The 24,095-nt window shown below is 52.3% G+C and overlaps 1 protein-coding gene across 1 annotated transcript; it reads right to left on the reverse strand.

Moving 5' to 3' along the window:
* Positions 1-13,995: 13,995 nt before the first annotated feature.
* On the reverse strand, positions 13,996-22,459 carry CLEC19A (C-type lectin domain containing 19A). The gene is made up of 5 exons (XM_066329606.1): positions 22,369-22,459; positions 16,749-16,914; positions 16,195-16,288; positions 15,255-15,387; positions 13,996-14,519 (listed from the first exon to the last, which is right to left on the reverse strand). The coding sequence occupies exons 1-5, from the start codon at positions 22,457-22,459 to the stop codon at positions 14,440-14,442; spliced, it is 564 nt and encodes a 187-aa protein (XP_066185703.1). The 3' UTR covers positions 13,996-14,439.
* Positions 22,460-24,095: the final 1,636 nt, after the last annotated feature.

The raw sequence follows: 24,095 nt of genomic DNA on the forward strand, positions 1-24,095 counted from the left end.
CAAAACACCTCTTTGTGTACTACCTGTGTAGCACTGGATTTTACTTCTCCTCAGGCTGTTTGATCTCTCTGCTGGCTTGCCAGCAAGCTGGGTAGTAGCACGAGCTACTGGAAAGGTCCTTGATGTCACCATCAACTGCAGCAAATGCATGACTGCCCCATTCTCACATCCTACTTAATTTTTGGCTGACATTTACCAACAGTGGCAGCCTATAACTCTCACTTACAGAAATAATGTAGGAAGGCTTTCTAAAAATGCATGATTTTGGGCCTAAGCAGGCAAATAAGGCTGAATTGATATTTGATTTCTGCCTTTTATGCTAAATCGATCAGACTACAGGTATGCACAGAGGGTTTTCATGCTGAATGATGGCCCTCACACCTCTTATCCCTACCCACAGCCCAGGAGGGGTGTGAAGATGCTCCAAATGGGATCCTGGGTGTAACACACAGCAGCATAACCTACTCCAGACTAAACAGGGTGTGATATTTCTTGAGCAGAAATCCAGTCTCTGGTTTGGATGCTGCTGGACTCCTCCTGGCAGCTTCTGACACACAGCAGAAACCCTCTCCTGCCATCAGCATCCTAGCCCCAGTGCCTGACAGAGACCTTCTGTCTCACAAGCAGCATCCTCCTGAAATAGCCCCTGTCCTTGCAACAACACACCCCTCCCTGATAAGCAGGCAGTGGGTTATCAAGGAGCTCCTAGACCTCCAGTGCCTCCCTCAGCTGTCCAGATCAAAGTTTCCCACTCCAGCAGCCCTCCCTTACTGCCTTCCTCTTCCCAGAGCCCCCTTTGCCTGTGCTCAAAGCCCTGTGGCTCTGATCACCACTCTCCAGCTGGGACACACTCCCTCTCGTGTCTGCTCACACATGATGACGGGATGCAAGTGCAGGAACAGGAGCTGCAGCATGTCACGGAGGGTCCTGGGGGCACAGGAATAGGATGTGCCCCAAAATGCACAGACAGCCTCAGCCTAATTTTTCAGGTTTATCAGATTACGGGATATGCTTACAACTGTGCATCAGCTTGGGCTCCTGCCTTTTTGGAAACCAGTCCCTAAAAGTCCTGTGTGTGTATTGTATTTGTACGTGCAGTAACTCATTTCAGGATTCTCCGGCTTTAAAAGGAGTCTGTCAGGGCATGGAGACTTGAAAGAAATCTTACAGACTTATCTGTGGCTCAACAATCTGATTCGATCAATTTGAGCAGATATAGTTTAAGTACTACAGTTTTGAATTCGAGAAAATAACTGCTTTTGTCTTCCGAGAGCCCTAATTCTAACTGAGAGTATCACTGACATTACAACAAACATATTTCCCCTCTCAGACACCGGCAATCCTGGTAGGCAGCTTTAGACACATGCAATTCGACACGATGTCAGAGAAAACACATCATCTGAAAGTAAAATGGCTCACCAAAGAGTAAACAAAGCATCCTGCCGAGGCTGACTGCACGGCGTTTCCTCGGCTTTGCGTTCGGGACTTCCACAGGGGCGTGTTTGAACCCCAGCCCCTTTCTGATCTCTGTGCCCAGCAGAGCGAGCCCAGAGGGAAGGGTCCGCTCAGAGGGGTGAGCGCAGGGCAGGGCACCCAGAGCCCCGGGCTGTCCCCGGGCTGTCCCCGGGCTGTCCCCGCTGTCCCCGCTGTCCCCGCTGTCCCCGCTGCTGGCAGGGGACATCAGCGCCCGGGCGGCTCCCGCCGGGGCTGCGAGCGACCTCCGCGGGAGGAACCCGCGCCGAAACCTCCGCCCCTGGGCACGGCTCCGGGCCCTGCCCGGCCTCAGCACCCCGCTAGGGAACCGAGCCGCCGAGGACACGCTTCGGGGTGACGCTAAACACAGCCCCCGGCCGGCGCCACGGCCGAGCGGGCAGCCGGGGCCCTGAGCCTCTCCTCGGCCTCCCGCGCTGCCCAGGGCCGGCCGTGAGGGCTGAGAGCTCCGGGAGCTGCCCTGAGACTCTCCTCGGCCCCTGAGGCACTGCCCAGGGCCGGCCGTGAGGGCTGAGAGCTCCGGGAGCTGCCCTGAGACTCTCCTCGGCCCCTGAGGCGCTGCCCAGGGCCGGCCCAGAGCTCCGGGAGCTGCCCTGAGGCTCTCCTTGTCCCCTGAGGCACTGCCCAGGGCCGGCCCAGAGCTGCGGGAGCTGCCCTGAGGCTCTCCTTGTGCCCTGAGGCACTGCCCAGGGCCGGCCCAGGGCTCCCCTGAGGCTCTCCTCGGCCTCCCGCGCTGCCCAGGGCCGGCCCAGAGCTCCGAGAGCTGCCCTGAGGCTCTCCTTGTCCCCCGAGGCGCTGCCCAGGGCCGGCCGTGAGGGCTGAGAGCTCCGGGAGCTGCTCTGATGGTCTCCTTGTGCCCTGAGGTGCTGCCCAGGGCCGGCCGTGAGGGCTGAGAGCTCCGGGAGCTGCCCTGAGGCTCTCCTTGCCCTCAGAGGCGCTGCCCAGGGCCGGCCATGAGGGCCCAGAGCTGCCCTGAGCTTGCCTCTCTCCTCATGCAGGGATGGTAGAGAACATAAACCAAAACACATGAGAAGGTGTCCATATACTTTACACAGGATTGTTTGGAGTTCTAGGTCTGGAAGAGGAGAAAGGGCAGGAAGCAGACCTGATTTTACTTGTGTTTACCCGTGTTTGGTAAAAGCACATTGCCCTCATCACAAGAGGAGAACCTTCTCTCCACCAGCTCACTCCTGCCCAAAGTGGACCACTGCACCTTTTTGCAGGAGGCACAGGGAAAAACCACTCCAGTGAACTGATCCGGTGCAAGAATCACCCCAGTTTGTCCACTCCTCCTTTCTTTTGGCAGCAAGGTATTTCTTGAGCACACCCTTCCTCCACGACTGCAGCCCTTCTCCGGCCCCCTTAAGCACATCAGGGAAACGATCGGGGTGAAAAGAACCCCCAGCTGCCTTTCCCCAGGGGCACTTTGGCAGGTCTGCTCACTCCGAGCACCACGCTGGGCACCCCGAGCCCCAGCAGGGCTGGCGTGGGGCAGAGGGAGTGTGCTCCTGCCCAGAGCCGTGGGCAGGAAGGGCTGGTTAGTCACAAGCGTTGAGCAACAGCCTCTTTCACCTCCTTGCAACACCAGCTGCAGGAACAGGAAAGTCCAGGCAGGTGCTGCCCCACATTTAATAATAATGTGTATAATAATGTGAATAATGCATGCAAGAGAAGTGTTTAACTCCTAGAAATACCACTTTCTTTTAAAGCCACGGCCCAAGATCCTGGGGAAGTTACATCCAAAGTTGCTTGAGTACAAAATCATCAGCAAGAGCTCCCTGCTTCAAACCAGCAAAGGAGCACACCAGCAGTAAGCAGGGCCCAGTGCCACCCACACAGGGATGCCCCTGTAAACTGGGACATGCTTAACTCAGTCTTCTTGGTAATGAAGCCAAGTACCTTTACAACAAATTCTCCTGCCTTGTGTCTTTTTCTAAAAAAGCAGTACAGATCCCTAGGCACCAGCCTTGCCAACTGATCCCACACCACTTCCCTTGGAGGTACCTGGGAAGGTGTTCCTTCTTCTCCCCTTAAGTTGCTGTTCTGACTCCAGGGTGCAGCTCTTAGGACAGGTGATGTTTCCACCTGCAGCCAGCACACTGACATGGATCAGCTCCTTTGGTCCCCAAAAAGAAGCCCCAGGAGAAGGCAGCAAGGTCTGGTGAGCAGCAGGTGGCTCCCAGCTGGAGCTGAATTGTTTGTTCTTTCCAGGACCTTCCTCCCTGCACAAAATATCACACCCAAATGGAGAAAGGGCAGATCTAGAAACCAAATTTTGATGTTCATTGCAGAGAAAATGGCCTCTCTGCAGCTGGGCCATAAATTTCCCTGTAAGGGGGACGTGGGTGCACATTTCTTCCAAATATCAATGTCATTTTCAGTGGGAGTAAAACCTAATTGATCTTTAACATGCAGCACTTAAATTCAATGCCTTTTGTACATCAGCACTACTAGTGAAACAAACACGAGATTTTACTAAAATGAGTGCGTGTCTGCATATTGGTGATCCACACATTCAGTTGCAGACCCTGAATTATCCAGAAGCTTTCTGCTTTAGCACTTTTCACCGAGTAATGAGGTAAATATCCCAGCTGGAAATCGTGGTGCATCCCCAGTCTTTCTTGTTCTTGCCCTGAAGCTGAGGTTTCAGCATGTTTGGGAAAAGATTTCTGTGTGGGAAATACCACACGTGTCTGCCACATATACGCAGCATCGGAAACCTGATGGCAGCAGCTGCCATCAAACATTTCTACAAACCCAAATAGAGAGGCTTTAGCCAAAATAGGAGGTCTGTAAACATTTTTGAGCAGACTTGCTGGGACCTTTCTTGACCATCCCTGCACTCAAGCACACTGAGCACTTCCCAGGAAAATGGATCTGCCTGGGACCCTCAGATGCCCAGCCTGTGGCTGCAGACTGCCACAGCCTCACTTACATTTCCTGCTGCTCTTTACAGCTTACTTTGAATGAACCATCACAAAAAAGCTGAAGGTTTGATACCTCACAGCTGTGAAGTATAAAGAAAGACCTTTAGAGATATCTTCACCATAAATGTATTTGTCTGTGCTGGTCTATATCTAGGTGATAAATGAAGACACTTGAAAGAGCTTCCCAATCTTTGAAAAGCAAACCAAAGCAATAATCCTTTCTAGTTTTATTATATCATCCATGCAATTTCCTTTGCTCTGCTTCCAAAAGCATTGGTGGCAGATGGGCAGTCTACAGCTTCCAGCCTGGCTGGGTTTGCTGGTGGGGCTCATTACAGGGCAAAGGCACTGGTGGTGCCCAGAGACAGGACAAGGAGCAGTGGCCATAAACTAAAACACAAGAAGTTTCACCTCAACACGAGGAAGACCTTCTTTACATTGAGGAAGGCAGAGCACCAGAAAGGGCTGCCCAGGGAGGTTGTGGAGTCCCTGTCTATGGAGACTTTCAACACCCATGTGGCTGCACTGCTGTGTGACCTGCTCCAGGTGACCCTGCCTTGACAGGGACATTGGACTGGATGATCTCCAGAGATCCCTTCCAACCCTAACTATTCCATCATTCTACTAGATACAGCTCTACAAGCCACCCCTCATCTGCTGGGAAATCTTCTTGCAGAGCTCTGGTGATTCTCACAAGTCCCAGGCATCCATACCAGTCTACAGCCACCCACAGCTCTCTGAGGACCCAAACACAGCCAACAAAGACCTACCACCATCACAACCCCACAGTGAGGTGGGAGGATGTTACAGAATCAAGAGCTTGTCGCTGTGCTTTATTTTCTCTCTGGGCTCCACCATGAAGCCTCTTCAGCAATGGCTTTATGGCTCCATCAATCTTATTTAAACTTCAGTACAAATAAATTGCAGCACATTCAGAGTCCCATCACAGTGCTCTGACTCACCCAGTCCCAGCAGACATCGGATATTAAATTAGTTTTGGAAGGTATTCAAAAGCAACTGTTTCAGCTTCCTCAGCTGAGAACTCCCCATGCTGTATGTTAGGGGAAAGCAGAGCAGGATGTCAACCCCAGTCCCTTTGGGCTGGATTATGGGGTTTGACATGGCACTGAATTCCTGCCCTTGTTCCCAGCCTGGCTGCAGCAAGAGGTTCCTGCTGTAGTCCTGTATGGCACAATTTCCACTGTGGGTCCCCTTGGGCTGCAGGGACACGACCTGTCTCACCATGCACCACAGCACGTGGAGGAACCTCTGCTATGGAGCACCTCGTCCTGCTTCTTCATGGGGAGAACTTCACACTCTCCTTGCTCCAGCACATAGTCCCTCCCACAGGAGATAGTTCTCCATGAACCTCCCCAGTGTCAGTCCCCCACAGGCTGCAGTCGTTCAGGAGCTGCCTGCTCCACTGTGGGCTCCCTGCAAGGTCACAAGTCCTGCCAGTAAACCTGCTCCAGCCTGGGCTCCTCTCTCCCAGGTCTGTCAGGAGCCTGCTCCAGCCTGGGCTTCCCATGGGGTCACAGCCTCCTCTGGGCACCCCCTGCCAGACCTAAAGAGACACTGGGAGCTGTGGTCTTAATCTATCAGTGTTACCTTCAGAAAACCAAAGATATATCCTTAAAATAATTCAGTATTATCCAAAACATGTGATCCTTTATGACTGAAAGCAGTTAAAGACTGAATTCCCTTGATATATGGGAACAAAATATATGAACAAAACTTACTTCCCTTTACACATCAATATGAAATATTTAAAATGAAGATTAATATGCTGTCTCTTAATACACGTTTAATATCCCTTCTAATGGGCCCCATCCTTGAGATGTAATTCAGGGGCCTGTTGGATGCAAAGAAAAATAGCAAAAAAAAAACCCACAAAAAACCCACGACAACAACAAAAAACCCAAACAAACAAAAAAACCCCCAAACCCAACACTCTTCTCCCAAGAAAACGCCTCCCAAACCACAAAATCCCAACCAACCTAAAAACCACAAAGCCTGGTATTTTCTCCTCCGTTGCTTTCCTGCAGCAGCAAGGAGCAAGGCTGCGTCAGTGTCACCCCAGGGCTGGAGGTGGTTGTGTCCCTGTGTCCTACAGAGCCCGGGGGATCCAGGACTGCGACATGGGAACATCACAACAGCACACGGACATGCAGAAGTGCCAAGTATGCTTGTAAATGTAGGGGGGAAAAAATGTGTTTAAACTGAATTACATTTTCACTCACTGGCTGGCAAGATAATGATCAGCTAATTGGCAAATTCCTGGGGCTGTCGTAACCCTCTACCAGAAGCATACCTAACTCCCTGTTCATTCAGGTGCTTAGTCTCCTTTGCCTCCTCTTACTGTGTACCTTATCTCCTCTGAGAAACGAACGGGAAACACCTCCCTGTTTAACTGCCCGTGCTCGGGAGTGGTTTCTAGTCAGTGGACATCAGCGTCAGCTTCAGATGCCGAAATCCAATTAATCTGATCTGCCTGCCGGGTCATTGACACTGAGAATCTGGTGTCGGAGGGAGAGCGCCTCCGGAGCGCGGCAGGCGGTCACTCAGGCTGATGTGCTGATGGCGATGATGATGATGATGGTGATGGTGATGGTGATGATGCAGCCTCACGCTCTCCCCACCCCACGGCTCTGTGTGTCCCAGCGGCCCCGGCTGGGCGGGGACAGCAGCTTTCAGTTCTATTCCTTTAACTGCAGCCGCATTCCATTCCAAAGCCAGAGTCAGAGGATCTGTGTTGATCAGGACTTCCAAGCCAAAAAGGCATCTCTTCTGCCCTTGAAAACCGTGAAAAGCTACTGAAATATTTATCTCTGTGGCAAACTGAACTCAGCCTGCCCAGGTCCTGCCAGCATGTCTCATCCTTTTCTGGTTTTGCTGGGGCTAGGGGCCGTACTAAGCTGTTCTGATCAAGTCTGGAAAATGCCACATTCTGAGGCTTTTCTGCTTCCTTTCTAAATCATATTAAGCTGCTCAGGAAAAGCTGCTCTGTGACATCTATGCCTTGCAGCTTTCCTGGATAAATGCAGGTATTCCCCAGTAGCTGGCCATGTGTGTGTTCAGATGTGGAAGAGAGGGCTCATACAGTGCCTGCAGCCCTGGCACTGCTGCTCCAGGATGCCCGCTCCATCCTGCCAAGCCCTGTGTTGGTCCTCCTGCCTGCAGGTGTTGGGGTGGGCAGTGGTGGAACCTCCTACCTGCAGGGCCACGGTGAGCCTTGGGCACTCATCATGGAATCCTAGAATTATTTAGGTTAGAAAAGGTTAAAAAAGACATTTAAGACTATTTAACCCAACTGTTAACCCAGCACTGCCAAGTCCGCCACTGAGCCCTGTCCCTAAGTGCCACATCTCCCTGTCTTTATCTCCATGGATGGGGATTCCACCTTGAGAGGACAGAGGGTGACCCCACCAGCCTTGACCAGCTCTGTGCAAGTGGGAGCATGCAGAGTATTCCAGCCATGGATCTGGAGACACGTCAGGAGGAATCTTGAATTTGCATGGGCTAGGACACCACGGTGCCAGACTCCCCTCTCCTCACCTGATTTCCCGGACTCTGTGAGGCAGGCACCCAGCTGCACGGGCCCAGAGGGTGCTGGCATGGCTCAGCTGGGCCTGAGCCTGCTCCACTTGCAGCTTCACTGAGCTGGGGCAGAGGTGAGATGCTGGCCTTGCACCCACGGGGAGGCTCTGGCACAGCTGTGCTGGCACGGGCGTGGCCAGGGTGCAGGTGGTGCAGACCTTTGCTTTGCTTCCTCTTGCAGGTTTTGGTAACAGCAACTTCCACAGCCCTCAGACCCTCAGGTACTGCCTTGTGGGACTGGCCAGGCAGGAGCACTGGGACACCCATCTCGTGGCTCCTCTTCCACAGATCCACCCGGACAGACCCTTCTGCAGCCTCCCAGCCCAGCACAGGAGCAGGGCACTGCTTCCTTTGCTACTGAAAACGAAACGCAGGGTGTCTGCCTTCTGAAACCACGTTCCCATGGAGTGATCATTGTTTTAGTGCTGAGGGTGGCTGGGATCAGCCCCACTCCTGTCAGCAGCAGAGGAGAGCAGCAGGTTTTGGCAGCCTGCACGCTGAGGCGCTGTGAGCACCGTGGCAGCTGATGCCGTCTGCCGTGATGACTCACTGCTGTTGATTTGGGCAGAGGCAAGGAAAACAGCCTGAATTGCACCACTTTAACATTCTTATTCTCAGCGATGGGCCATTACCTCAGAGCAGGTCCCCATCCCATGCTCCCATTTCTCCTTTCAGTGCAGCATCCTTGACATTTATTTTTGAATACCAGAAAACTGAATTATTGAGAGCCTTATATTTGGGAAACCAACTTACATCACTATCAGAGACATCACATACAAATGGATCACATCTGCATCAAAAAATACCTGGCACACTTTCACTTGATAATCTCCCCAGGATTTTTTTTTTTTTTTTTTTTTTTTTTTTTTTTTTTTTTTAATGTCTGTTCAAACGTTGGCTTTACACCATGTGCCCGCTGTGCCCGCTGTCCCCGCTGTGCCGCTGGGAGCGCTCCCTGCCTGCAGGACACTCCCGGAGGGACCTTCTCTTGTCCCCGGGCGGCTGCCGCGGGGCTGCAGCTTCACAGCAAGGGGAAGCCACACTTTGGGTGACCTTTTGGAGGCAGGACCTCCGCAAATACTAGAGGAAAGATAGCTCATAAATAAAGATATAATTTTTTTAAAGGTCATATTGGCTCCACCTGAGGTGGGGTTCAGACAGCCCTAATGGTTCATTTGGCCTCCTCCTACAATCACTTGACACTGTTCTCTGCTTGTTGGACTCAGCATTTCCCGTCACAAGGGGGGCCTCTGCCACAAGGGTTCCTTTTGCCAACACTTCAGTGAGGTCTGTGCAAGAAGCAAAGGGCAGGGCTTTGGGATACCCCGAAGATGCAGGTGGGATGCAGATCCCTGAGCTCCAGCCCCACTCTGTGACCATTCTGCACATCTAAAAATACCTCCCTTCTCCTCTTCTGCTCTCTTTTGTGAGAAGCACCATCTGGGAAGGGATCCCCTTCTCCTGCTTATGAGAAGAATTTCAACACATTTCTAATATGGAAAAAGTGTTAAGCATGAAAGCAATATCCTTTAAAAGTACATAGACACTAAACCTTTTGCATGAAGCCATTTGGCATATGCCATTCATTGTGAGGGTTCCTTGGTGAGCACAGACAAGGCTCCTGCCACTGTTGGAAAATTCAGATATATCCCTCAAATAGCATATTAATAATGAGAGCTTTCAAAGTAGGATCCATGACTCATCCAAGAAGAAAAATGGGTCATTCACTACACTGAACTCTTCAAACAAAACAGCAGCTTTTTGGGGGTTGCCCAGTTTAAACCAGAAAAATAGAGAAAGTAATGGGAGAGAAAATGTGGTGGCCACAGCTGCCAGACAACATGAGCAGTGAGATCCTGCACTTGCATTTTAGGGTTAAAAATCCCACCCTGACAGACCTTTTGTGTCTTGTATGGCTGTTTCCTAAAACCAGGAAGATACTGCAAGAACTGCAGTATCCTTCATCATCACCTCACTCCACTCACCCAAAGCCACAAACTCTCCAGTCCTGCCCCAAAAATTCACCAGAAGAGGATATTTTATTTGAATCCTTTCCATGCAAGAAGACAGCTTCCTGTCAAGCCTTCTCCCATCCCATCCCGAGTGTGGTATCCCATGACAAGTCACTGGGATTTTATGTTAACCCCAACAACAGCACAAGTACTAATGGATGTCAGGGGATGAGCAGAGCAAGCCTCTCCCTAGGCCAGGGGTGTGTTCCTGGGTGTCTGAGGGAGGGATGCTGTCACAAGGCACCCACACTCCAGCAGAGTTCCCATTCAGAAATCTGCTCACCAGCAGCACCACACGCTCCCTCCCAGCCCTTGACAAACAGGGATCTGTTGGTGTCCTGACAAAGAGCTTCACAAACGAGGCAATCAGCAGCCCAGTATAATTTTCAAGAAATACAAATGAGCAAATATCTAGTTGCCATGGTAACCCTGAGAGCTGGACTAGACGTTTTTGGTAGATTCCCAAATACAGCCACATTTTGCCAGCACAGCAGGAGTGTGGTGCCCAGGGCCTCACTTCGGGATAGCAGCCAGGATTGCTGAGCAGCAGCAGCTCTTTCAGCATCAGCCCAGAGCAGCCCTGTCCTCTCTGACCAGCTCCAGGCAGTGCAATGCACAGTGCCAGCTGTGGAACCTCTGTCATGTCACCTGTGCTTCGGCTCTGTGTCCTTCAGGGCTGGCCAGCTCTCTGAGCAGGGACTGCAGTGGGAATTGTGTTCCCTTCTTCAGATCTGGGCTTTACCTCTGATCAGTGGTAGCTCTGGCAATTTGCACCCAGCAATGAAAGTTTCCAGCTGAGTTACTGAGCCCCAGCAAAGCAAAAGTGGTCAATGAAAAACATACCCACCCTTTTTAGGTGGCCGTGCTGCAGAGCCTGTGGCAAACAGGGACAGGGGTGCTGACCCTCAGCCAGCTCTCCCCACCAAAAGGAGGAGACTTTTGGGGTACCAAAAGGGAACGGTCAAAAGCACAGTGGGCCCTGGCATGAGAGAGCTCCTGTGCTGAGCCAGCCCCACCCCAGGGCCCCCAGCCTGGAGGAGCCCCTGGCAGTCCCTCCGAGGGGAACTGGTGCTGCTGGAATTTTCACTGAGCTTTTGCAATTGGTTCAGGTGCCATTACATCCCAGCAGCTCCCAGGGTGTATAAATCCAGCCTGATTCATGCCTCTTTCAGGAGGCATAGCTGCTGCAGCTGAGCCCTTGGGCTGCCCAGGAGGAGATCCATTTCCCAGCAGGTTTGTGGAACCCACCGGTTCCCACTGTCCCACTCATCCCCTGGCAGCAGCAGGGAGCAGGTGGCATGAGCTGGGATGGGAAAGCCCTCCTGCAGAACAGCAGGAGCATCTCAGTTAAGCCAAGATCCACTGGGACCCACACAGCATGGGGCTGAATCCTACTCACCTTCCCTGTGCCCCACTGCTCCATCTCTCCTTGCTGCAGACACTTGGGATGCACTAAAGCTGTGGGATTTAACACTAACCCCATTGCACAGATAGGTAACACCATTTATCATAGGGGTTGGTGGCCTGGGCTTTTTTTGGTGATGGGGCTCACTGTTGCAGCCAGTCCCTGATGTGCTCTCTGAGCTGCTCAAAGCATGGTTTTTGGTTCCAAGGTATTCTTGTTCTCTGTCAAAGGGGACCACTCTGCAGCATCCTGCCCTCAGGGCAGGAGCTGAGCCACTGCTCAGCGGCAATTAAATCCAAGGGAAATGCACAAGAAAAAGCTCACCATTCAGCCGTGCAGCCCTTATTCTCCCAGTCTTTTATGGGAGAAAAAAATCTTAACTGAATTAATAGAGGAAAGGACAGCCCAGCTGGGCACTGGAGCAATCAAGATAACCACTGGGGAGGAAAATCCTCACTGGGCTATGCCAGGGCAGCACCAGAGTTCCTGTAAGCTGTGACATCCATCTCCCATCCCACAGCATCCCACAGCACATCTCAGGAAACATTCAAAGTAGGAATAAAAGGAATCAACAGGTCAGAGGTGCAGGCAGGCCCATCTCTCCCCACTGCCATGCCAGATATAGTGCCAATAGTGCCTTTACAGCTCAGAAATAGGATACAGGAGGGTAAAGACTATTCTGGTTCACTCTCAAGCTACATCACACACTGTTCACACTTACTGCAGCTTTCCTGCATTGCACAAGAAGGTGTTCAACCCCCAAGAAAATCAGTGTCATAAAAAGACCCTTGGGAATCAGTCACTTGTGCAGAAGTGGTGTCAGAGAGTCCTGCTGCTGCCAAGTTTCCCATTGCCTGCACCACAGAGTGAGCCAGAAGGGAGAAAATCGAGATAACAAGGGAGTGAGGGGCTCTGGGACAAGAACAGGAAAATAAAGCAGTACAGCCTGGAATCTGGAGCTGCTCCAGGCCGTGCAGTCTGGAACTGTCCATGCTGAGAGAAAGGGCATAGCCCATCTTTCATCAAGCCAGATCCACTAGAAGTTCATTTAGGAGGTGAAAACTCCTGTTGTTTTCTGAATTTGATTTGATTACTGTGAAACAGAAGACACTGGCAAGGACAGAGGGTTGATTTTTAAGTAAGGACCCTGGAGCCAAAGGAAGAAGACTGGGGGGTTGGGAAACAAAGCCCCTATTAACTTTGGTCCTGACTTTCAGGTCATGCATGTTCAGTTCTTTTTACCTGGAAATGAAGATGTTAATTGAAGGTGACAGCTTTCATTGGGCTCCCCATTAGCAATATTTTTAACCACAGTAGGGCCCAGGTCTTCAAACGCTTTCCCAAGGGAAAAGGTTTTAACCTTTCTTTTGAAACATCTCATACCTCTTGCAGGGAAAAAAGACAGTTGTTTGGCTCGAGGCATACCAGTCCCCAGCCGGGATGGACTGCCAGCTCCTCTGAACAGCAGACACGGAGGAGCAGAGGGAAGACCCTGGGAGGGGAAGGCTGGAGCCGAGCTTGGCACCGTGCAGCATCCCCCAGAGGGGTGGCTCCAAACCATCCAGCCCCAACGTGCCAGTGGGACCGGCTGGGGCACGGCCAGCCCGAGGGGACACTGCGCTGGGCTGTCCCCTCTCCTGGGCTGTGCCTGAGCCCCACCACAGGGACAGGGACACAGAACTAGTGCCCAGAATCAGGAGCTCATCAGACACATCCTGCACCACACCTGGCTCTTCAAACCTTTTCTGCCACAGACCACATCGACTTTATCCAGCTTGCTGCATCCAAGAGCTTGCTTTTCAAATAGCTGGTTTCTTTACGGACTGTTCTCACCCGTACATAATTTATTGTTTTTAGGTGAAACAAAAGCCTCAAGAAAACACATCCAGAGAAGCCTGCTTTTCCCTCCAGAGTGCTGCCTTTCCCTTGGGTCCTTGCACCAGCACAGCCCCCCCTTACACCCAAACCCTGCAAATCCACCCTCGTCCAGGAGGAGTGTCCCATCTCCACACTGAGCAGTTCAAACAGGACAACGACAGCTGCCACAAGCACACAAACCTCCCCAAAAGATTACTTACCTGCGAGACAGAAGTATTTCTGTGGTGCCAGTGCAGCAGAGGACATCAGCAAAGACTTAGGGAGAAAACATCATGCCACTAGGAAGCAGCAAGCAAACACTGCAAGCTCCCTGCAGCCAGGACTGTGCTGTGAGGATGGGCTGAGCCCCAGCTGGTGTGTGTCAGCCCCTCACCTGCCCTCCAGCTGCTCCAGTCCTGGGAGGCCAGGGCCAGCCCTGCCTGCTCAGGGATGCTGCTGAGCTCCTCACAGCTCCTCTGTGTTTGCTGGGGGCCAGCTGAAGGGCAGGCTGAGCACACAGGCTGTCCCACCACCCCAAAAACAGTCAGGGTCAATAAAATAAGGCTTTGCTAGGCAGCTGCTTCCCCACAACACACCTCTGTAATACAGAGTGGGCTGGGGAAAAAACAACTTCTTTCCCATGAAACCCCAAGTCCCCAGGGAATCACTGCTACTCCAGTGCAAGAAAGACAGTGGAGCCTCCACCTGCTGTTTGCAGTTTATTTCAGCAGAGAGAAAAATAACCTGGACAGGAGGCATTTTGCATAAGTTAACAGAAAATAACACTTTTCCTCCACTCTTTGCAGATCAACAGGCAAAAGCATTTCCTACACACGGCTATTTTTGGGTGCTAACAGTTTGGTGTATTGGTAAAATCATGGGTTTCCTCTAACATACTGTGAGAGTTGACCTGAAATCCAAAGGCAGACTCTGGCCTGGGGGCTCCTTTGCTGTTGGATGGAGCCTCTGTCACTGCTGGGTGCCAGGTTCATCCCCACAATACTCCCAGGAGGGATTCTGCAGCCAGGGACTGGCTGGGGGTCCAAGCAGCTCCACGGCTCTGCCAACCCCTGCCACGTCCTGACTGCTCTTCCCTGGCACAGCTGGAGAGGTGACCCAGACTGAAGGGGTGTGGGCAGCCCCAGCAGCCTCAGTCCAGGGCCAGAGAGGGGATCTTGCAGACGAAGGGGAAGGCTCTGCCGCAGGCGTTGTCGTTCCAGGAGCGCAGTGCTACAAAAAACACAAGGCATTAGCTGAAAAAAGGCAAAAGCAGGGAACATGCACTGCCCTTGGGAGCAGGAGGTGCTGCCACTGTGAGAGGCTTTGCCTGGATGTCCCCCACTTGTGCCATTCACAGTCGTGCTTCCTCCCAGCACCCTGGTCAGGGGATGTGAGAGGGAGGCCAGGTCCCAGCTTGGACTTGGTAGTGGAGGGGCAGCTGCAAACACAGTCCTGCTCCCCCAAAGTTATCCATGGGCTGCCCATGGGCAAACAGGACATTTAGGTACATCCGGGGGGCCTGGACACACCTGGCTGGTGTCACCAGCAGTGAGGGTGTGAAATGGGGTTTTTGCACAGGCAGAGTCTTGTTCCACTTCAGCAAGATGTCCTAGCCCAAGCATGGGAGAGAAAAGATGGCAAACCAGTGAGTGTTTCCACAGGTTTCCCATATGGGAGGGGAAATGGGAAAATTTGACTAAATTTGGTACTTCTTCAAGGCAGCTGATGCTCCTGTCCTGCTGCTACCATGGGAGAGGGAGACGGGCTGGGAGCAGAGGGAAGATGAGGTATGAATGCATACCCATGGGAAAACACCTTTTCACTGTAAAGAAAGGAAAGGAAATAATACTAAAAAATTAAAATGCAGGTCCTCTGCCTGCCAGCAACCTCTTCAGAAAAGCAGGAGCCACGGTGGATTGAATTTACTGACACACAAATAACACTGAAGGTGCCCCGGGCACTCACCACTGCTCTGTCTGTACCAGATCTGCACACAGTCCTCCTCCTCCGGGATGGAGTGGATCCCATCATCAGGCTGGCTGCCATCCCAGTAGTGGTAGTCATAGGAGGAGCCATCTGTCCACTCAAAGTGACCCTCCTGAGACAAGGCAAGAGGAGAAAGGCTGTCACCACAGAGCTGTGACTGCAGAGGGTGGAGGCCCAGTTCCATGTAGTCCCCACCCCCAGTGAAACACAGCCCAGGGACATGGGGAGAGACTGTCACCCCTCAACAGATCCCAGTCCCATCCCCAGTGCCACACAGCCCAGGGACACAAACACAACTCAGCAAAGTCCAAACAGCACATTTGGGTTTTACAACTGGAATGCCAAGAACAGCCCCAGGTTTCGCAGTGTTTCCCTAGGGGAAGCCCAGAAAGTAAATGTATATATTTTTTTAACATCCCCACCCAGTTCTGCATTCCTTTTCCTTTTCATTTTCCATTCCTTTTCCAGTATCTACATAAGATACGCTGATATGAGACTGTTCTCCTGATGGTCTCTATTTTTTTCTCTAACATATTAGACAATATATTTCCAACATGTCAGCTTTCAAAAGTCACAGAGTATCACAGCAGAGCAATGGAACTTGGTGATTTTTGACACTGAATACCTTTTCAGTTTATTTGCTCTCCTTGGACCAGCAGTACAATACCCTTTCTATTAATCCAGCAATAAAATGTGGTATGAGTGATTATTGATTAATTCTAGTAACACTTATCTTTTATAAGCAGACTGGAATGGGTGAAATAACAAGTTTCTCTACGTGCTGCACCACGGGCCCTATGGCACCTCCTGATTGGATTGAAGGGGATGTAAGGGGCAAAGAAGAAAAGCAAGTGGCTTTCCAGGAGGAAAGCACAGGGAGGTGAGTTTTCCAAAGGCATTTCCCCCAGGGAGGTCCCACCTGCCGTAGGTCGTTGAGCCCAGTCCAGATGTCAGTGGGGATGCCGGGCACACGGCTGTTCACCAGGTCGTACACAAAGACGTTTTCTTCCCAGCTGGCAAAACAGAGCAATTCAGGGCAATCAAGGGGATGTGTCAGCAAATGGACAGGCTGTCCCTGAGCATTCACCCCACCACAGCAGCCTCTTCCTGCTGTTGGTTACTTCTCTGGGTCTGTGCAAGAGGAGTGTAGTGTTGTGAGAGCTGCGGGGAAAGCCTCTGTAATCATCTTGTACTTCTATCCCTTTTTCAAGAGTAAAAAACACAGTCTGGGGAAATTTAGGGATTACTATGCCAGCTTTCCTGCCAGTCCAGGAAAAGGCATTTATTTTCTCTGTTGCTTTGGTGTGACCTGTGCATCAGCCTTGACTGGAACACTGCTGCAGAGGGGCGTGTGGCTGGGACATGAGCCTGCAGCTGACACAGAGGCTGTGATGTGGGAATGGGACTTTGTCCCCAGTTTCCTTCCTCCCCGGGCTGTGTCAGCAGGGGATGACAGGTTTCTGCAGCCCTCACCTGTGGATGGAGGCCAGCTTGGCTGATCTGATGCCAATGGAGAACTCGGCGCAGTAGAGGTCGGCCTCAGCCCAGGTTTTGTTGATGGGGAAGTACCGGTAGCAGTGGCCCTCGTACTCTGTCCAGAAGAGTGGGCAGGAGTAGGCGTGGACGGGCTCAGGCATGGCTGGGGGCAGAGCAGAGGACATCCAGCAGCTGATGGTGACACAGCTCGGCCAGGAAGCCAAGCAAGTGGTGGAGGCAGCAGTGCCCAGCCCTGCTCTCCCACCTCACCCAGACAAATAACCTCCAAACAAGCACAGGGAAAACCCAACTGCTGCAGGAGCTGTGCAAAAGTTTGCAAAGGGTAAATCACGTTTTAAAGTTGCAGGTTTCTCAGTTTCAGCATGTGTCTAAATCAGAGGGACATTCCAAGCTAGCTTGACATCATTAAGTAGAGGATGCTTAAAATAAAGGCACTGACATTTGCTACTGGGAAAACCGAGATAAGGGTTTATCCTCTCAGCTCTATCAGCACCACTGGAGCCACTGTGCTGGGATGGAGCTGACAGCCAGGGCTGCGGGGTTATGGCCGTGTTGTCCCCTCCTGCAAGGACAGCCTGCACCTCGTCCCTCCAGGAAAGGCCCATCCCCTGTCCCCGTCCCTGGATGCAGCCATGCACGTAGGCTTTGGATGCCAGCCCCAGGAATAGCCGCCGGGAGCGGTGCCAGCCTATCTGCCTCCCACCAAGAGATAACACACAGCTGCTCCTCTGCCCCTGGCCCTTCTCAGCACAGTGGGGAAGTTGCCCCAAAAGAGGCCACTGTGGGGGCAGGATGTCCTTTGGAGCCTTTGTAGTTGCCGCTGCGTAAACACAGCGGTGGCATTAACAGTGCTCCAGCCTCCTCTGCTCTGCTCCTGCATGTGGGGGAAGGACACAGCACTCGGGACCCTCAAGTCTTGGGGCACACAGACTTAACTCTGTCAGCTGCTAGTTTGTGAACAGGGGGAGCTGCCATCTCCCCTTGAGCCAGTTCCACATCCCCAGGGAGTTGTGGTCTGGGGTCAGTGCTGCTGTTGAAGCGAGTGGGGCAGTGGGCAGGGTGGGCGTGCAGGGGGTGAGGGCAGATGTCAGATGCCATCAGACTATCCAAGCAGGTAACAGGCTCAAGCCCAGAGAGGTCAGGGTGGTGCCTCCAGTACTGAGGGGCCAGGGGAATGGCTTTTCCCGAGGGTGGGGAGAGCAAAACCCTGGCAGCAGCAGCGAGGGATGTGGCAGAGGCAAAGGAAGCAACAGTGTGAAGAAAAGGAGAGGCCAGGTGAATCCAAAGCAGCTGTGTGAGCATTCATAGAGCCAAATCCTTCCCTGTGCCAGTGCTGGCAGCTCTGGGTGATAATTTCATCTTTCATCAGCTCTTTCCACATGGAGAATCTCTGAGTGTTCTGCGAACAGCCACCAGCCAGCCCACGGGGTCCCTGCTGCCACAGCCCCCTCCCAGATGACAAACCACAAATGCAAAGAGTCTTTTTTTGCCTCCTTAGCAAGATCAAATCAACTGCTAAGCTCTGTATGGCTGTCACCCCATCAGCCTGCCTTGGGAACCCCAGCCATCCCTCCAGAGGAGCTGAGACTGGCTCTGCACCCTTCAGCAACAAACCCTTGAGGGGCTCAAGGGGCTCTGCCGTCCTCATCAGCTCTAATTATGGGCTATGGAGGAAAAAAGATAAGGCCTGCCGGGCTGAAGAGCAAAATAGCTTTTGGGGAGAGTGGGCAAGATAAAGACAGCTCAGAGGTGATGCAGAGTTCAGTTCTCTGATTCACATCCAGCCATAATTGCACTGGGAAGACCTAAGAACAGCCCTAGGAGATGCAGGTTCCTTCACTGTAGCAATAGAGCAGGAACTCCAAAAGCTGATGTGATTCCTGGGAGTCAAGCCCTGCTCCCCTCATGCTGGCCAGGGCTCCCTGTCTCCACCAAACCGAAGCAGAACAAAGGTCAAACCTTCAGTATGAGGCTTCAGCTTTACCACCAGGTCACAGGTGAGGCATTTACCTCTGTTAAGGACAGGGCTGGGATCTGGTCCTGGCTTGCAGAGACTCGAGGTTGCTGTTCCTTCCTGCCAAGGACAGTCCAGAGGTCTGTGCCAGACAAGGCACCACCAGCTGCCCAACAACTGGGATTTTATTATAGTGCCTTGACAAAATCCTCACCTCTGGCAGCGTGGTGGCAAAATTCACAGGGCTTAACCCAGCAGCATCCCCAGCAAACGGAGCCTTCACTCCCAAGTGCTAATTGCAGTGGGCGTCCCACTGTCCTGGCTCATGGGCACCCCAATTGCCAGGGAAAATCTGCCTCATGTTTGTTCAGAGCAGCTGAAACCAAGTCAGAAATGGAGACAGTCCTTCTTTGTTATTCCATACTGCTTCCCATTAGGTAGCATTAATTTGACGAGCTTCAGTGAACCAGAGGTGCCTGGAGGAATTTAAGGTTAAATATACCAAAAAGAAAAATATGGGAGGTCAGCTTTTAATTAGCATCTTTTCTGTTAGGTCAGGATCAGAGGCTTTGGCTGTCTCTTCAGAGGAGAACTACTGGTCCCAGTTTTTCAGGCAGGAACAATTAGAGGAGCCGCTTTATTGGAAATATTTGTAGCAGAAAGACCGTAAGAAATCTGATGTCATGTTGTGAGTGTAGGGGCCTACTCACAGCTCTACAGGACAACCTCACAGCCCAAGCCAGCAGCTGTGTGTGGTATTTTGATCTAGAAGGTGACAGCGGAAGCATTTGGGATCTTTTTAGACCAAATCCTCACTTTTAAGCACCCCAGCAAAACATCAGCTCCTCCACACAGGGCAGGATCAGCACAGCTAGTGCCTGTAGCATGGTGGTTCCTGCCAGCCCCAAGTCAATTCATCCATCTGTCCCCAAATTCCTTGTGAAAAATGATGGCAAGAATCCTTTCTCCCTTTTTTAATTTTTTTTTTTAATTACAATGCAGCAGTTTTAAGGGCAGCACCATGTTTTAAAGCAGCACCAGCAAAATAGATGTTCAGACTTGGCTGAGGATAAGATTCAGATCAAGCAGCTGTTACTAACTCAGAAAAGCTGGAAAACAAATATTTGGGATCAGAAATAAAGTTTTGTGCTCTTTGCATTTGTGTCAGTGCCAAAATGGAGCCTTTTTATATATTTACTAGCTGAGCCCCACTGTAGAAGTACCAGGAAAATCACTTACCAAAATCTTACAGAAGCTGGCACTGCTCTGCCAAAAACGTTTCACTTCCCCAGCTGGCCTGTTTTCAGCTAGAAATAATTAATTGAGAAAATCCTAGCCAGCTTCACAAGGGTTTTTCTTCATTTCAGGATGCTCCTGGAAAAAACCCTACCACCAGCTGCACCGTTCCCCTGGCCTCAGCTGGTGAAAAGCAGGTTTGCTCCCGAAAACTTCATCCCAAGGATCAATGCTGTCTCACTTCCAGGGATCTGCATGTTTGAGATATGGAATCTGAGGCTAGGACAAGGTTGGCAAGAGTTGCCCAGGCAAGGAAGACTCCTGAGGGGCTGCAGCTCCACCAAAGGGTTTTGGGCAGCCCACCAGCTCAGGTCAGTGCTGGCAGCAGATGCTCTTCTTGTTGCAGAGAATCAAAGAACTCCATTTCATCAACAGATGACAGCTTTCCTCAAAACTTAGAGGTGCTAGGAGACGCCCCCCTTGGCACTTCCATAAACTAATGCTGCCATCTGAAAAGGCAAGTGAACCTCTTCAGCTCTTGGCAAGCAGCTGGGTTTGGAGAGTGTCCGTCAACGCCCAAGAGCTCGTCTGAAATTAATGTCAACAGAGAAGAGCTGAGGAGATCCCTGTGCTGTGCAAGCCTGGGTCCTTCCCAGGGGAGAACCCCTCCAGCAGGATCTGAGGGCTGTGGTGGTGGGAGTGAGGGCTGGGCAGAGGTCCCAGCTGGCAGAGCTGGGGCTCAGGACCAACACCAAGTCACCTCTCCCCAGCTCAGGCCATGGGGAGGACCAGCAGCAGGGCTTTACCCAGGCTAGGAACTGCTGGAGCTGTGGGGAGTTAGAGGGGATGGGTGAGACAACAGGGCTGGGACAGGGGACCCCCAGAACCCACCCCCAGGATGACTTCAGCAGGACCTGCCTGTGGCTGAGCTGGAGGTGCCAGCTGAGCCAGGGGTCCACCCCACCACATCCTCTTTGTTGAGCAAACCCACAGAATCAGCATTTAAACAGGGGGTTGGAGGGCAGGAGCATGTGGCAAGGACCAAGACAGGGCTGTTGTGTGATGCCTCAACTCCCCCACGGCTTTAGAAGCAAGTCCTTAAGCCCTGACATTGTAGTCACCATGGGCAAACAATGCCACCTTCATGTTACTTGCAGTATTTGTTTTTCATTAACAGATGAAAGAGCGTCACACTGAGCATCCACCTTCAAAGGAAGGGATCAGGGGAGGGACCTTGGTCTCAGTGTGTCTGAGGGTTGTATGGAGCTGCAGGGGATGGCATGTTCACTGGTGGACATGATTCTTGTAACTGGGCAATACTTTACACACCCTGAAGTGCTTTAAAGGCACATGTCACAAGCGTTCAAGTAAAATAATAAACATCAGTTGAAGTCCATCGGGAGGGACATCCTCTAACACTGAGGGCTTTGCTTTTAGAAATCCTTTAATGAAACCAAGCTGGTTTTACAGCTTCAGCTGAAAATCCTCTGCCAGGTATGTTTGTAGTCGTGAGGCTACAGCCGGCAGCAACGCTCTTACAGCTGGCACTGACAGGTAGAACTTATCTCACAGAGGTTTTTTACTCCTTAATTAGTTTTGGCAAAGCTCCCACGGATTAGGCGTCTGGCAGGAAAGCCAGGCTTGTATCGATCTCTTTTCTCACGATCTCACCAAACAGCACTTAAGGAGCCCCTTTCCACTCACAGCCCCAATAAACCTAACAGAGTTCAAACAAACTTGGTGCAGCCACTCTCACTCGCACCGACACTGGAAAAACTTGGGAGAAACCCAAGTGACATCCAGCAGCCAGCAGCAGCTCGGAGCAAAGAAGGGGAATAAGGGAGAACCCCGTATTTGTTTCACAGGCAGTAAGTGTGAATAAAGGAGGAGCCCTGACGGCCCTCAGCCTGTCCTGCCGCCCTGCACGGGCACAACCCTGCACCCTCCATGTGCTGCCTCCTGCAGCGATTCCTGCACCGCACCCGGGCACGGCCAGGGCTGCCAAAGGCTAAAGAGCCGACCTGCCACACGGAAACAGAGCCACTCCACACTGCCACAGGGAACCAGAGCCACTCCACACCTAACACACGGAAACAGAGCCACTCCACACCTAACACACAGAAACAGAGCCACTCCACACCTAACACACGGAACCAGAGCCACTCCACACCTAACACACGGAACCAGAGCCACTCCACACCTAACACACGGAAACAGAGCCACTCCACAGAGCTCTGGCATCCCGAGGAGACGGACCGGGGTTGCCCTTGGCGCGTCCCCGTGGCGAAGAAGAAAGCTGATTTCAAAGGAAGTCAGGGATTTCTGGAGCAGGGGGAAGCCAGCTGCCAGCCCTGCGGGAGACACACCCGTCCGTCCCTGTCGCACCATCGCCGGGCCGGGACTCACCTTGGCTGATCTTGATGTTGGTCTGGGGGAAGGCGTGTGCGGCCAGCAGGGCGGCGGCCAGCAGCGCGCACAGCGCCCGCCCGCTGCCCATGGCCGGGCTCCCTGGGCTCGGGGCTCCCTGGGCTCGGGGCTCCTCCGCCTGCGGGTCCCGGGCAGGTCCCGGCGGCTGCGGGTCCCGGGGGCTCCCTCCGGCTGCGGGTCCCGGGCGGGTACCGGAGGCTGCGGGTCCCGGGGGCTCCCTCCGGCTGCGGGTCCCGGGCAGGTCCCGGCGGCTGCGGGGGTCGCGCTCGGGCCGGGCCCCGCGGGCTGTGGGGCGGCGGCCGGGCGGGGCGGATACAGGGGCCGCGCTGCCCCCTCCCCCGAGCGGCAGCTCCTCCGCCCCCGGGCCCGCTCAGCGCATCCCACCGGGGACGGTGTGCGGGGTCCGAATCCCTGGGCGGTGTTCATTGTCCCCATCCCGGGGCACTGTTCAGTGTCCCCATCCCGGGGCCGTATTCAGTGTCCCCATCCCGGGGCCGTATTCAGTGTCCCCATCCCGGGGCAGTGTGCGGTGTCCCCATCCCGAGGCAGTGTTCATTGTCCCCATCCCGGGGCACTGTTCAGTGTCCCCATCCCGGGGCGGTGTCCCCATCCCGGGGCAGTGTTCATTGTCCCCATCCCGGAGCAGTGTTCAGTGTCCCCATCACACCGGGAGCGGGCACCCGGGGAGGGAGGCAGGGAAAGGCTCCCAGGGCTGCAGGGCAGTGGGGTTTAACACGGCAGTGCCCCATTGTGTGGTGCTTTTTTTTTTTTTTTTTTTTTTTTTTTTGTTCAGTTTGGGGGGTGTAAGGGCATCTTTCCCAACACGGGGGGTGGAGTTTGTTTTTTCCCTGTGTTTGGTTTGGGATTTTTTCCCAGAGCAAGGCAATGTGCTGACACACCTGAACAGCCTGGGAGAAGGAACCCCCAGCTGTGCCCGGGGCTCCGAGGCTATTTCAGGAATTCACTCTGTGCCCATCTGCCAGGTCCGTGCTGGGTCCATGCCATCATGTAACAGCAGAAAACCTGATATGATACAGCAGTCTGTACCAATATAATCCAGCATGTCTGCTTCCCGTGGTCAACATTTTGTTACACATAAACTTCAGATATTTAAAAACCCTGTATAAAATCCTTTTCTAACTGTTGCACTCGTAAGGGAAATAGTACAGGCACAAATACTACACAATTTTGTAGGCTGTTCAGTTTCCAATTTATGCCTTAAATCAGCACTGAAGGAACTGCTTAGGAACACTCTCAATGCTGTTCCCTTTTTATTCTTAGCTACAGATTAACATTTTCAGCATTTTTGACCCATTTTTAGAGATTCAAGTATGAACAATTTGGGGTGACACCAAGCTTTCAGTACAGTAAAGCATCCAGACTTACTCCAGAGACAGTAACTCATTCAATCAAGTTTTCTATATTAAGTTTTCTTCTTATTAAATAAAGGCTTTTAAGAATACCTCCCCCCTTCCATACATTGATCTGAAATTATCTGGCTGAAGGAAAAGCCTACTGCTACAGCAGAACACTAAAAATGAAGGAATTGTGATTATCAGAAGTCAAGGCATGCCTCTTCCCTTCTTTCCTGTGTGCTATCCTCAGATACAGCCAGTGTAACAAACAACTTCTAGCAAACTATGGAACAAAAAATCCTTGAGCACATTAATCTACTCCCAAAGCACAAATTCATGTTTAAAGGGGGA

The sequence above is a fragment of the Sylvia atricapilla genome, chromosome 15, assembly GCF_009819655.1.
Source record: "Sylvia atricapilla isolate bSylAtr1 chromosome 15, bSylAtr1.pri, whole genome shotgun sequence".
Taxonomy (NCBI): Eukaryota; Metazoa; Chordata; class Aves; order Passeriformes; family Sylviidae; genus Sylvia; species Sylvia atricapilla.

Bases quoted from the DNA above. Each gene is read 5' to 3' on its own strand.
- CLEC19A (XM_066329606.1), bottom strand. From the start codon at position 22,459: ATGGGCAGCGGGCGGGCGCTGTGCGCGCTGCTGGCCGCCGCCCTGCTG. The intron at 16,915-22,368 runs GTGAGTCCCGGC...CTCTGCCCCCAG, and splicing joins CAACATCAAGATCAGCCAAG to CCATGCCTGAGCCCGTCCAC. The intron at 14,520-15,254 runs GTGAGTGCCCGG...TGTTTTTTGTAG, and splicing joins CTGGTACAGACAGAGCAGTG to CACTGCGCTCCTGGAACGAC.